At 45.9% G+C, this 13802-nt stretch overlaps 1 protein-coding gene and 1 long non-coding RNA gene across 2 annotated transcripts; one reads left to right on the top strand and one right to left on the bottom strand.

The window, feature by feature from the left end:
- Window positions 1-4142: 4142 nt before the first annotated feature.
- On the bottom strand, window positions 4143-10000 carry ZNF689 (zinc finger protein 689). Its single transcript, XM_012764217.3, has 3 exons — window positions 9613-10000; window positions 9289-9402; window positions 4143-7037 (listed from the first exon to the last, which is right to left on the bottom strand). The coding sequence occupies exons 1-3, from the start codon at window positions 9815-9817 to the stop codon at window positions 5854-5856; spliced, it is 1503 nt and encodes a 500-aa protein (XP_012619671.1). The 5' UTR covers window positions 9818-10000; the 3' UTR covers window positions 4143-5853.
- On the top strand, window positions 6292-10177 carry LOC142862448 (uncharacterized). Its single transcript, XR_012913533.1, has 2 exons — window positions 6292-6405; window positions 9995-10177. It is a non-coding gene; the product is annotated as an uncharacterized LOC142862448 (long non-coding RNA).
- The last annotated feature ends 3625 nt before the right edge of the window (window positions 10178-13802 follow it).

Genomic DNA, 13802 nt, shown 5'->3' with positions numbered 1-13802 from the left:
CATACAGGTAAAGAAAAATAGACTTTAGGACAAATACTTGTGTTGAAAATGTAAAGGTAACTTCCAAAAGAATGTATAACTTTCAAAGAACAAGGGGTGAAAACCTAAATAAAGCAAGCAAGCTAGGCATGGTGGCCCTTGCCTCTAGTCCCAGCTACCTCTGGAGGCTAAGGTGGCAAGATCGTTTAAGCCCAGGAGTTGGAGGCCAGCCTGGGCCACATAGCGAGACCCTGTCTCTAAAAATAAATAAACAAATAAAAAAAATTTTAAAAAAGAAATAAGAAAGAATATGTGGCAAAACACCATTAAGATGACAATATACAGCCGGGCATGGTGGCTCCCGCCTGTAATCCTAGCACTCTGGGTGGCTGAGGAGGGAAGATTGTTTGAGCTCAGGAATTCGAGACCAGCCTGAGCAAGAGCGTGACCCTGTCTCTACCAAAAATAGAAAAAATTAGCTGGGAATAGTGGTGCATGCCTGTGGTCCCAGCTACTTGGAAGGCTGAGGCAGAAGGATCACTTGAGCCTAGGAGTTTGAGGTTGCTGTGAGGTAGGCTGACACCACTGTGCCCTAGCCTGGGCAACAGAGTGACACTCTATCTGAAAAAAAAAAAAAAACAAAAAAAACATGGGCATACAGCTTCTATTTGAAACAATGAAAAAGTTCTGGAAATAGTAGTGATGGTTACACAACATTATGAATGTACCTAATGTCACTAAATTGTACACTTAAAAATGGTTAAATGGTCAGTTTTAGGCCAGGCGCAGTGGCTCACACCTGTAATCCTAGCACTCTGGGAGGCCGAGGCAGGCGGATTGCTCGAGGTCAGGAGTTCGAAACCAGCCTGAGCAAGAGCAAGACCCCATCTCTACTATAAATAGAAAGAAATTAATTGGCCAAGTAATATATATAGAAAAAAATTAGACGGGCATGGTGGCACATGCCTGTAGTCCCAGCTATTCGGGAGGCTGAGGCAGCAGGATTGCTTGAGCCCAGGAGTTTGAGGTTGCTGAGTTAGGCCAATGCCACGGCACTCACTCTAGCCTGGTCAACAAAGCGAGACTCTGTCTCAAAAAAAAAAGATCAATTTTACATTATGTGTATTTTACCACACACACAAAAATGATGTTGCAACCTCCATCATAATTTTTAAAAACCAATTTATTTACTTCCAAAACCAGATTTCTTTAACACCACTCATAGGATTTGTACAAAATATTCTGTGAGTATATTTATTTTATTTGCAAGAATGACTCATGGTTTGCAGCAGGCAGGGCCAGGCATACAGACTTGTAAAATAGCAACAGCTGTAAGCCAGACTGCCTTATCATGTAGTGTCATCTTTTCTTTTAGGTGCTCCTGTCTGTTTTCCAGAGATGTTGACATTAACTTTCACTTCTGTGTGTTAGCATTTCCTCTTTTTGCTTTCAGTGATATTCTTTGAACTGGTAACTTTGCTATGTTGATTGTTAAAATTTAATTCCCACAGATTTAGAATACTTTTTTGCATTTTCCCAGTTTCTTGACTGATTGTTCTTGGGATTTGAAAAAATGTATAAATTTCCCAAGAAACGCTGGGAAAGAATTTCCACGTGTGCACACTTGAAGAAGCCACAAGAGGTACCAGGAAGGCTAGAAGAATGTAGGGTATAAAAGCTAAATTACAAGAGAGTTTAAGTAGGAAAATTAAAATAAATAAAGTAAAAGCTGAAGTATTGATTTGTTAATTAAATCAGTGGTCATTCTAAAGGACAGTTTCAGTGGAATAGTATGTCATATAGCTGCTGGCTTTGGAGTCAGACTTGGTTTAGAATACTGGCCCTCAGAATTACCTATGTGATATATATATGATCCTGGGCAAGTAATTTTTTTAATATCACTGAGCCTCACTTTCCTCTTCTGTTAAAGGGAGATAATATCTACTGTCAGGTCTGGAATTTGAGGGTGTCCTCCTTACAAGTCAACAAATTAGTCTGTTACTGTTTCATGGATTCTGGCAGAAAACAGGAGATTCCTAGGTCAGAGACAAAAGACCGATTGTTCATGACACAACAAGCAGCATGGGCATGTAGTCATTTGTTTCTTTTGCCTCCTTCAGAGGCAACATGGCAGGGGCCCAAATGAATGCTAGGCACACCGTAAGTTGCATTATAGAGGAGGAACAATTAGCTTGGGGAACCTGCTGTTTTGTAGTAAGTAGTTGGTAAGCTGCTTTTTGTCCCAGATGGAAACATCACCTCTGCCTCAGTGGCCTGGTCACTTGCTGTGGACAAAACCCTGAGAAATGGCCTGGGTAAAGAGTGGCTAGGGCTTTGCTCATTTTTTAATTTAATTTTTTGCTATACTCAGAGAGTTTACTGAAGCAAAAGGATACAGATTAAAATCAGCAAAGGGAAAAAGTTCATGGGGCAAAATCCAGAAGAAACTAGACACAAAATTTCAGATGTCTACCCCCAGTGGAGTTGTACAAGGATGTGCTTAATCCTCTTAGCAATGATTTGTGACAACATGTGCCAATTGTTTCCAACTGGGGAAGTTTACCTGAGATTTGGTGTCCAGGGTTCTTACTAGGTAGGGGTCAGTTACATATGCTTGGAGTACCTACATGACTGACCTCACTACTCAGAACCCAGGCTCCCAGAGTGAAAACTGGTGTTAACCATAAGTCACATTGTTAGGATAAACTTACCTGATCCAACTGTTATGGCATGGCCCAAGACCTCCAGGATACAAAAACACTAATCAAATAGAATATCCAAGGCCTCAGTAGTTATTTCCCAGGAGCAGGCCAAGTGCCAGTCCTAAAGATGGGCTTTCCTTGGACTGTGCAGGGTTTGAGAAACACCTGATTTAACCCATTGCCATTCCTACACACAGCTGATCATGAGTCCACTGTGCTTGGGGAACTACAGTGATTTTTTTTTCTTTTCTTTCTTTTTTTTTTTTTTTGAGAGAGGATCTTCCTCTGTTGCACAGGCTAGAGTGCAGTGGTATCATCATAGTTCACTGTAACCTTAAACTCCTGAACTCAAGTGATCTTCCTGCCTCTGCCTTCCAAGTAGCTGGGATTATAGGCACATGCCACCATGCCTAGCTAATATTTCTATTTTTTATAGAGATGGGGGCTGTGTTGCTCAGGATGGTCTCCAACTCCTGACCTCAAGTAATCCTCCCACCCAGACCTCCCAAGTGCTGGGATTACAGACAAGAACCACTGTGCCTGGTCTACAATGATATTTTGGATCTGCTAGAATTAGAATTAGTTTAGATCCAATGTCTAGTAATCCCTGAAACTTCTAGTTACTTCCCCTTCTCCAACACCCAGTCCAATACCCAGCCTCTAATGCAACCCAGGCTGCAAGTACATTGGAAAAAGATTAGGAAGATCTACAGCATATGTTTTTGCCACTGTAATATGGTCCCATTCAAGGGGACCAGGCCACCGCCCCCTTACTCAAAGTGCTCTAGGTCTGCGAATAGGCTCATCTGAGAATTTGTTGCGGGCAGTACCTTGCATTTTTGGCCCATTCAGCAAGATATATGGGAACATGAGACCCATGGAAGTGTTATCTCTTAACACCTATTTTATAGGATTCTTGTAAACATAAGATTGGAATGTGTTATATATAAAGTACTTAACACAGTACATGGCACATCATAAAAACTAATATGCAATAGGTCAAAGAATAAACAGATACTCTGAATGTAGGCTACTGCTTCAGGAAATTTAGCTGAAAATGGGAGATGGAGACAAAGTGGAAAGTTTTTTATTGTTTTAAAGACCTAGCCTAGCATATTTATAGGCTGGAGTGTGTTTGGGACAAGAGAAGGACTCTGAAACCATAAAACTAAAAAAGGAGAAACCAAGGGCTACCAAGTTTTATGAATTATAGTCCAGTCCCAAAGAAAGTTACAAAGTTCTCAGGTGAGGAAATACTGGGGTCAGCCTGGCAATAAAGAGTAGGGAAAGAGCCAGTTCTCCAACATGGGCTGGGCTGATGTTCTCTTCTGTCTCTACTTGGGCAGGGCAGGGCAGGCCTGCTGGACTGAGGGGTGGATCTCCATCAGAACAGTAAAAGTTTCTACTCAGTCAAGGAACCAGATTTACATTGTGTAAATAGTAATTCCACAAGGAACGTAATTCATTCATCAGACATTTTAATGAGACCCAGTCTGGTATGACCCCTGCCTGGGGGTAGCTCATCATCCAAGGAGAAACAGACAGTTACAATGCAGACTGACTAAATAGAAACAGAACAGAGGTAATTACACAATGCTGTGGTCCCCAGCTGCTCCCACTCTGGCGCTGAGATCAGGAGAGCTGTAGGAAAAAGCAACAGGTGGAGAATTACCCACTCCAGCTGTTGGAATATGAGAAGTCACATTTGGAAATTCTAATTTGGTGCAGCTGCCCAAGGCAAAGTGGTGGGCCTTTTTCACATTTATAATAATTCGGTAAAGCTTTACTGAGCCATGGAGGCATATCAAAGATTAAGACACTGCTGCTGCAGTTGCCACCACTGCCCCTCTGGAGGGAGGCAGGCATGGATGCAATTTGATGACTATAGACTTCCTCTTTGTAGTTAACTCCTAATTTTCTATCCTCCCTGAAAGGCCTCACCTAATTTTATGAAAAAATGTTGACTGAAGCTTCATAGAAGGTTCTGTGCTGATTCTCCTAATTCTGATGAGACCCAGGGAGGAGTAAGACCCAGTTCTCAAGGATTTTCCAGCCACTGGCTGCCTGGAACTAATCCAAGTCCACCAGATGAAGCACAAGCCAGTCCCATATTTACTTCTTGCTGCTGGACCTCAGGTCCCTTGTTTTTCCTTAAGATCAGCCTTCTCCCAAAGCTTACTGCACTTATATCTCATATCCAACTTGAACCAATTTTCCAAACACAGCATGGAAAAGACTTAGCATGTGTGTTTTTGTTTTTGTTTTTAAAGTTTAGGTCATTTAGACATCTGCAACACTATAAACCCCTTGTACAGTGCAGCTGCACCCAAATCCAGTGCAACTGAGAGCTGCTGAGACAAGTACAGAACAAGGAAGTATACAGCATATACTGTGGGTGCTACCTTATTTTTGTATGACCCTTTAAAGGGGACACTGAAAAATAGTGTTTGGAGAGAGATCATGGGAATTGAAACCCTGCCTTAAGGGATGATCACATTAGTACTATTTAACCTGAAACCTTGGGGGCAAAGTGATTGTGATTAAATTATCTGAAGGGCTGCCATGTAGATGAAATATTTAAACATATTCTAGGCAAGGTTTACAAAGGAGAATGTGGTAATTGACAACCTTCCACAGACCAGTGCTATCCCAGGTGAAATGACCTGCCTCATGAGGTAGTGAGCTCCCTGTCAAGGGAAGTTTTCAATCAAGGGTAGAAGACCATTTGGCAGGAGTGTTGTAAAAAGTGGGCCAAACCAGGTTTTTCCAACCTGATATAGAGGAAGAGGCAGAGTAGAAGGTCCTGCCCCTATAAATGGGGTTCTCCTGACTGCACGCAAGGGGACAGGTAACCCCTATATGCACACACTAGAAAAGCAGACAGCCCCTGAAACAGATGGGGAGAACTTTAGCCCTGATATCCACACACACAAATTATTTTAGGCTAAAGTAGCTTGGAAAACTTTAACCAAATGATGTCACCATTTCTAATGAGACTGTCCTTGACACACACAGGAAGGCAGCCAGTGCAATGGAATATACTAAAGTTCAGTTCTGTGCAGCAAGAGACCTGGGTTTTAGTTCTGACTTTGCCCTGCGTGACCTAGGGCTCCTCCTTCCCTATTCTGGGCCCCTTCATGAAATGAAATGAACATATGCAGTCCTTCCCATTCTAAAGAGCATTGCCCCTCTGACTGGGCCCCCCAGTAGCAGATCTAGGGCTACAGTTTTGGGCCTTGGGGCTACACTTGTGGACAGCCAGAGACCACCTCTGGCGGAAGCATCGGCCACACTCAAGGCAGGGGAAAGGCTTCTCTCCAGTGTGCAGTAGTTGGTGCTGAGCCAGATGGCTCCACTGGGCAAAGCGCTTGGAGCAAAGGTCGCAGGCATAAGGCCGCTCGCCTGAGTGCACACGCCGGTGACTGGACAGCAGTGAGGGGTAGGCAAAGCGGCGGCCACAGTCGTCACAAGCGTGCAGTTTCTCCTCGGTGTGCGTGCTGCGATGTATGGCCAGGGAGCCGCTCCGCCGGAAGGCACGTCCGCAATCTGGGCAGGGGTAGGGCTTTTCCCCCGTGTGCAAGAGCTGGTGCTGGAGCAGCGTACTGCGCTGCGAGAAGCGGGCCTCACAGTGCTCGCAGGCATAGGGACGCTCACCAGAGTGTACACGCCGATGACTGACCAGGCGAGAGGATGAGGAGAAACGCCGCTCACAGTCTGGACACGGGTAGGGCTTCTCACCAGTGTGGATGCGCTGGTGAATGACCAGGGCAGTGCGCTGGCGGAAGCGGCGGTTGCATTCGAGGCAGGTGTAGGGCTTCTCTCCTGTGTGTGTGCGCTGGTGGATGGCTAGCAGGGAGGGGTAGGCGAAGCGACGCCCACAGCTGGGGCACTGGTGGGGTTTCTCGCCTGTGTGCGTGGTCCGATGATTGGCCAAGGACCGGCTCCTACGGAAGCAGCGGCCACAGTCAGGGCAGTGGTAGGGCTTCTCGCCTGTATGGATAACCTGGTGCTGGGAGAGGTTCTTGCGCTGAGAGAAACGTTTGCCACACTGGTCACAAACATAGGGGCACTCACCAGAGTGTGCCCGCCGGTGACTGACCAGCAGGGATGGGTAGGAAAAGCGGCGCCCACAGTCTGGGCAAGGGTAAGGCTTTTTCAGATTCTGGGCACATTTGTGGCTCTGCAGGGCCGGGTGATCAGGGAAGGTACAGCCACAGTCAGGGCAGATGGGTCCCCCGGATGTCTGCCTGGGAATCAGTCGGGGTTTGCTGGGCCGCCGGCCTCGCTTTCCCTTTCGGGGTGGCTCCTTAGGTGGGAATACTTCCTTCTCCCCATTCTTCTTTCTAGTTCTGTTTTCTACAGGAACACAGGGAGAAATTACTTTAACAAACACTGAGCTCCTTACTGTTGCTTATTACAAGTAGAAAACCAATACCCTCAGCCCCCATCCGCAATTGTGAGTGTCACAAACAGCTAAGTGTGACACAAAGGAGCCCCCAAACCAGCTTGAAGAAGTCTGGTGAGATTTCTTGGAGAAGATTAAGCTGATTTAAAAAACTGAACATTTTTGAAGAGGTAGCTTACATAGTTCAAAATTCAAAATATTTTATTTATTTATTTAACATATTTATTTATTTATTTTTTGAGACAGAGTCTTGCTTTGTTGCCCAGACTAGAGTGAGTGCCATGGCATCAGCCTAGCTCACAGCAACCTCAAACTCCTGGGCTCAAGCAATCCTGCTGCCTCAGCCTCCCGAGTAGCTGGGACTACAGGCATGCACCACCATGCCCGGCTAATTTTTTCTATATATATTAGGTGGCCAATTAATTTTTTTCTATTTATAGTAGAGATGGGGTCTTGCTGTTGCTCAGGCCGGTTTCGAACTCCTGACCTTGAGCAATCCGCCCACCTCGGCCTCCCAGAGTGCTAGGATTACAGGCGTGAGCCACCTTGCCAGCCCAAAATTCAAAATATTTTAAAAGGAGCACAGAGATGGCTTGCTCCCACCCTTGTCCCCACCTACCTTGAAGACACCATATTAATTAGTTTCCTTCTACTGTTTTTTGTGCAATACAACTATATTCTCTTTCCCATCTCTCTTACATAGAGGATATATTTTATGCATACTTTACTGCACCTTCGTTTTTTTTACTTAATATATTCTAAAGATTGTTCTAGTTGGCACACATCCTTATTCTATTTCACGGTACTGTAGAATGAGCCATAGTTTATGTAACTCAGTTGATTGTTAAAAGATGAACTAACATAATGGAGTGTTAGAAAGGTTGAAATGGCAGAGAAGGAAGAAAAGACAGCATGAAAGTCCCAAGGCTCAGTGTGCACGGGCTATAAGATCTTAGACAAAAAGTGTAAGGCAGGAAATGGAAATAAATGAGGTATGAGCTGGCAGTGACTGGCTCATACGGCCCGCTAAACCAATGGTTCTTAAACTTCATTGTGACCAGAATCCTTTGGAGGGTTTATTGAAACAAATTTCTGGGTCCTGGATTCAGCAAGTCTAGGTAGGGTTCAAGAATTTGCATTTCTAACAACTTCCAGAGTTATGGTGCTGCTGGTCTGGGACACTTTGAGATCACTGATGTTAGAACTATTAAGAACCCTGGACTGACCAGGTGTAGTGACTCACACCTGTAATCCCAGCACTCTGGGAAGTGGAGACGGGAGGATCACTTGAGCTCAGGAGTCCAAGACCAGCCTGAGCAAGAAGGAGACCATCTCTAATTAAAAAAAAAAATTCAAAGAAAAAAATTTTTAAAAAGGACCCTGGACTATATTTTATCCAATGGCTCACAAATTTAGATGTATATCCAAATCAACTGAGGATATTTAAAAAAATACAAGTTCCTAGACATCTACAAGAGCGAATCAGTAGTTCCGGGATGAGGTCCTGGAATCTATATTTTTACCAAGTTTCCCAAATGACTTAGATATAACTGACAGCCATTTGACAACCTTGGCAAAAACTGAAAAGTTTTAAGCAAGGAAATATGATGGTTAGATCTGAACTTCTGAAAGATATCCCTGGCCTTAGAGAATCTGGCACAGAAACCCCAGCCCAGACAGTTCCAACTGCCCCTGGTAGATCTGGCTGGCGCCTTTCTCCCAGAATGGTGTTAACCAGAGCTTTGCTTGATCCAGAGGAAAGTGCAGTATGATTTTCACTGATTAGGGTCACCCCACCATAAGAGCAGAAAGAGGGCTGCATCCCAGGTTCCCCAAGGGCTCCTTTCAACCAAAACCCAGAAAACTCTGAGAATTTTAGGATCTCTCAGTCAGGACCCAATTCAAAGGAGGCTGGGGGCAGGGACCCAGGGAAGGAGGCAAGAAGGTAGCTCCTTTTAAAAGCTCACTGATTCTTTTATACACAATCGAGAAGTGCAGGTGGTTAGCTTGCAAAGTGACGTGGGAATCTTTGTGTGGTGGACTGTCCCCACACCACCAGAGCCAAGAACCTGAGACTGTGAAAATAAACACAGTAAATGCAGCACCACTGCATGGGTCATGGGACAAAACTCTGGACTGAGTCATTAGAGACTAGAACGTTATAGGAGGGCTGCAGGCTTTCCAAGGTTATTTTTCACTCACTTCTCTGGACTGTTACCCCTCTTGGGTGCTCCTGTGGGTCTAGGGCAGCTGGTTCCCAGTCATCGGTATTTCGTTCCAACCAGGAGATGAGGGCTGGTTTGGGACCTGCGCACCCTGGGGAAGGAGAACAAGTCAGAGGGCCAGTTCCTAAGTAACACTGGGTAAATGTCTACCCGATGGCATCTCCTGCCTAGCCCTTGCCCCCTCCCCTTACACAACCTGGTCGCAGGCCAGGACCTTGAACTCCCTGCCCTCCCCCCTCCCGCCCCCAAGCTCCTCTCCAGCCTTTCGCGCCCCGCGGAAGCGGATTGGGCCGGGCCTCACCGAGCGCGCCCAGGTGGCCGTAGGTCTCCCGCATCACGTCCCGGTACAGGGCCCTCTGCGCGGGCCGCAGACACCCCCACTCCTCTGGGGAGAAGTACACGGCTACGTCCACGAACTTCACAGCCCTCGGCCTCCTTCCCCTTCTCCGACTGGGTCTGGCTTGTCCTGGTCCCCGCGCGGCTAGCGGAGCCGAAGGCGGCGCCATTGGACCTGAGAAGCCGGCCCCACGGCCTTCCCCGTCCTGGCCTCGTCCCTTGGTCGGTGGCGGACCCCGGGATTTAGGAGCCCCAGCCAGACCAGGGCTGAGCGTGGCTGGGGAGGCCCGGAGGGAATCGGAATCCGCTGCCCGCAGGGCTAACGGAAACCTTTCTCTGTTATTCAGGAAACTCCTGCCCGAACTTGGGTGAAAGGCACCGGAAGATGCCTTCGGGGAAAATGGCGGCGCTGCTACTGCACCGCCTTTGCCTGGAACACAGGCAGCTTCCAGCTATCGATTTTATTGACCGGAGCGCCATGCCGGCTTCCTAACCTCTCTGCCCTCAAGTATAATGGCGGTGCGATTGGGCTTCACGTTCTCTTTTTTTCTCTCCCCATTACGTGCGTTCATTGGGCGTTGGCCGAAGATCGAACGTTCTGATTGGGTGCTGGCAAAGGCGCCTGTTTGAACGAAGCCAACAGATGCATAAGGGCAGGAAGCTAGTTCCTCAGTGCCGGGCGACTGCCTTGAGTTGTGAAGCAGGTTGCGGCGACCCACGATCAGTGGAAGGCCCTCTGGCTGTCTTTCACTGTTCTCTGGCAGACTCAGCCTATCTCTGAATTAGGGAAGGATTTGAGCACAGAGCCCGTGGGGCCAAGCAGGAGCTGAGATTATCGGTTCTTTTTGTGGTTTTCTTAGAGCATCCTACGTTTTGGATGATGGTTAACTTCATTGTTACCTTTTTAGGGGAGGAAATTAACGTTATTGTTTCCTGAGGGCAAGCGGCATGCCCAACATATTACACATTTCCTTTTATTTATTTTTTGCTACCATTTTGTGAACTGGTGATTATCATCCGGATCTACTGTTGAAGAAACGATCTCAGAGGGATTCCATGAGTTTCCAGGGTCACATTGCTGGTAAGGAGGAGGGACAAAGATTTAAACCTGGGGCTGACAGGGCCTTTATTCACATCACTGAACTAGGCATCTTAACACTATCCTAATTTGCTTGCCAACCCAGGAATTCCTCACCTCTTGGTCTCTTCTCAGGTTCAATCTTCTGCATAATATCCATACATTATTTTTACATGACATTTGTTCAATGCACAAAACATAATGCTAGACAGTTAGGAGATGCAGGGTTACAGAAATAAGTCATGGGCTGTTCTTTGAATGGAGTTTACAGTCTAGTGAGGCATATAAATTCACAACTACTAGTAATAGAATGACTCAAATATGTATGTGAAGGAAACAGAAAATTGCTGATGGAACCAGCCAGCACCTCCCCTCACCCCCATCATTCCCCTCTCCTGTGTAAGTGTTATGGTGCAGAGTTTCACCAGCTCAGTGCCATCTCCCAGCAGTACTGGGGGCAGGAGAATGTGCCCTTTGCCAATCTCTCACCTCAGTTGGTGCCATACACATCTATCTGTCTAACCCATTAATGTTTTAAATGTTTTAAAGCACCTACTACAGCCAAAACACTAACCCAAAGCCTTCAAGAAATAAAGACAAATGATGTGACAGAAAAAGTCACAAAATAAGACAGGCAGTGAGACGTTCTGAGGAAGATGCTTAAACAAAGGTGACAAAAAAAAAACTGCAGTTAACATTTCTTGAATTCTATTCTGACCTACAGAAAGGTGGCTATTTATTGAACTAGTGGGGATTTGGAGCAGGGAAGGAGTGGAGAGCATCGGTAGAATGTCAAGGCCAGGTGCGGTGGCTCATGCCTGTAATCCTAGCTCTCTGGGAGGCCGAGGCGGGCGGATTGCTCGAGGTCGGGAGTTCAAAACCAGCCTGAGCAAGAGCAAGACCCCATCTCTACTATAAATAGAAAGAAATTAATTGGCCAACTAATATATATAGAGAAAAAATTAGCTGGGCATGGTGGCTCATGCCTGTAGTCCCAGCTACTTGGGAGGCTGAGACAGAAGGATCGCTTGAGCCCAGGAGTTTGAGGTTGCTGTGAGCTAGGCTGACGCCACGGCACTCACTCTAGCCTAGGCAACAAAGCGAGACTCTGTCTCAAAAAAAAAAAAAAAATGTCAAAATTGCCCAAATCATAAGTTAACAGCATAATCCCTCTTCTCTTCCGCCTCTTCCTCTCTTTCTTCTTCTTCCTTTTTTTTTTTTTTTTTTTTTTTTCCTTTTTTGAGACAGAGTTTCACTTTGTTGCCCTGGGTAGGGTGCCGTGCCAATCATCATAGCTCACTGTAACTTCAAACTTCTGGGCTCAAGCGATCCTCCTGCCTCAGCCTCCAGAGTAGTCTGGACTGGCTAATATTTTTCTTTCTTTCTTTCCTTCCTTCTTTCTATCTTTCTTTCCTCCTTTCCTTCTTCCTTTTCTTTCTTTCTTTCTTTCTTTCTTCTCTCTCTCTCTCTGTCTCTCTCTTTCTTTCTTTCTTTCCTTCTTTTGGTAGAGACAGGGTCTTGCTCAGGCTGGTCTCCAACTACTGACTTCAAGCAGCCTCCCAGAGTGCTAGGATTACAGGTGTGAACCACTATGTCTGGCCAGAATCCTTCTTCTTAATGAACTTCCAAATTGATGCATCAGGTGGGAAACAGGTTTGGTCTATGAAGGAGTAGGATTTAGGCAGGGCAGTGGTGCTCAATATACATTTGTTGAATAAACAGCTGAATTCCATGGCCATAAAGGTCTCCAGCATAAATTCAGGAAATTCCTGGGTGTGAAGGGAATAATGATACTTTCTGATGTAGTAAAATACATTTATTGTATTTTACTGGGTGTGGGCGTGTTGGCTCATGCCTGTAATCCTAGCACTCTGGGAGGCCAAGGTGGGAGGATCATTTGAGCTCAGGAGTTCGAGACCTACCTGAGCAAGAGTGAGACCCCATCTCTACTAAAAAAAATAGAAAAAAATTAGCTGGACAACTAAAAAAAAAAAAAATATATATATATATATATATATATAAATATATATATAAGTTAGCCGGGCATGGTGGCACCTGCCTGTAGTTCCAGCTACTCGGGAGGCTGAGGCAGGAGCCTAGAGAAGGTGCTTCCTCTGCAGAAGTGGGATGTGACCTCACCAACCCTCAGAGAAGTCCCTCTTGACCAGCAGGCACACTCTCAGAAGCATTAGAAAGGTCCTCGGATTGCACAAAGCGGGAGAAGGGTCAGGCTGGGCTGTGCCCAGGTGGCCTTAGGTCTCCCACATCACATCCCAGTCCTGGGCCCTCTGAACAGGCTGCAGACACAGCCACTCTCTGGGGAGAAGTACACAGCGGTGGCCACAAAGCTCATGGCACTTGACCTCCTTCTCCTGGCCGGTGCGGAGTGAGGCTTGGGCAGCACCATGGATCCAGGGCTCTTTTCCCAGCCTCACCTTAGGGCCTCACCCTGGGGCACCAATGGCCTGGAGTTCTGGGAACGCAGTGGTGCCAAACTCTTCTGGTCCTGAGAGTTGGGGTGCCACTGAGGTCACCCAAAATGCATCAAAGGCAGCCTATCTTGAGGTCAGTGGAAACCCCTCCAGTGTTATTGTCATGTGTTCTGCAGGAACTGGGTCAAAACAAACACCGCAAACCAGAATTTAACAAGTGGTGGTGAGGATGTTGGAACCCTCGTGCACTGTTGCTGGGAATGTAAAATGGTGCAGCTGCTGTGAAAAACAATATAGCAGGTGCTCAAAAAATTAAACATGGAATTGCCATATGATCCAGCAATTCTGCTTCTAGTATATATTCAAAAGAATTGAAAGCAGATTCTGGAAGAGATATTTGTACTTCCATGTTCATACCAGCATTATTCACAATACCCAAAAGGTGGAAGCAACCCAAGGGTCCATCAGTGAATGAATGGATAAAAAAATATAGACAATGGGATATTATCCAACCTAAAAAAGGAAGGAAATTCTGACCTATGCTACAACATGGATAAATCCTGAGGACATTTTGCTAAGTGAAATAAGCCAGTCACAAAAAGTCAAACATCATATGATTCCACTTATATGAGGTATTTACAGTGG

Source organism: Microcebus murinus, chromosome 19 (assembly GCF_040939455.1).
Source record: "Microcebus murinus isolate Inina chromosome 19, M.murinus_Inina_mat1.0, whole genome shotgun sequence".
NCBI classification, from domain to species: domain Eukaryota; kingdom Metazoa; phylum Chordata; class Mammalia; order Primates; family Cheirogaleidae; genus Microcebus; species Microcebus murinus.
This window is presented reverse-complemented; position numbering and strand designations above follow the sequence as displayed.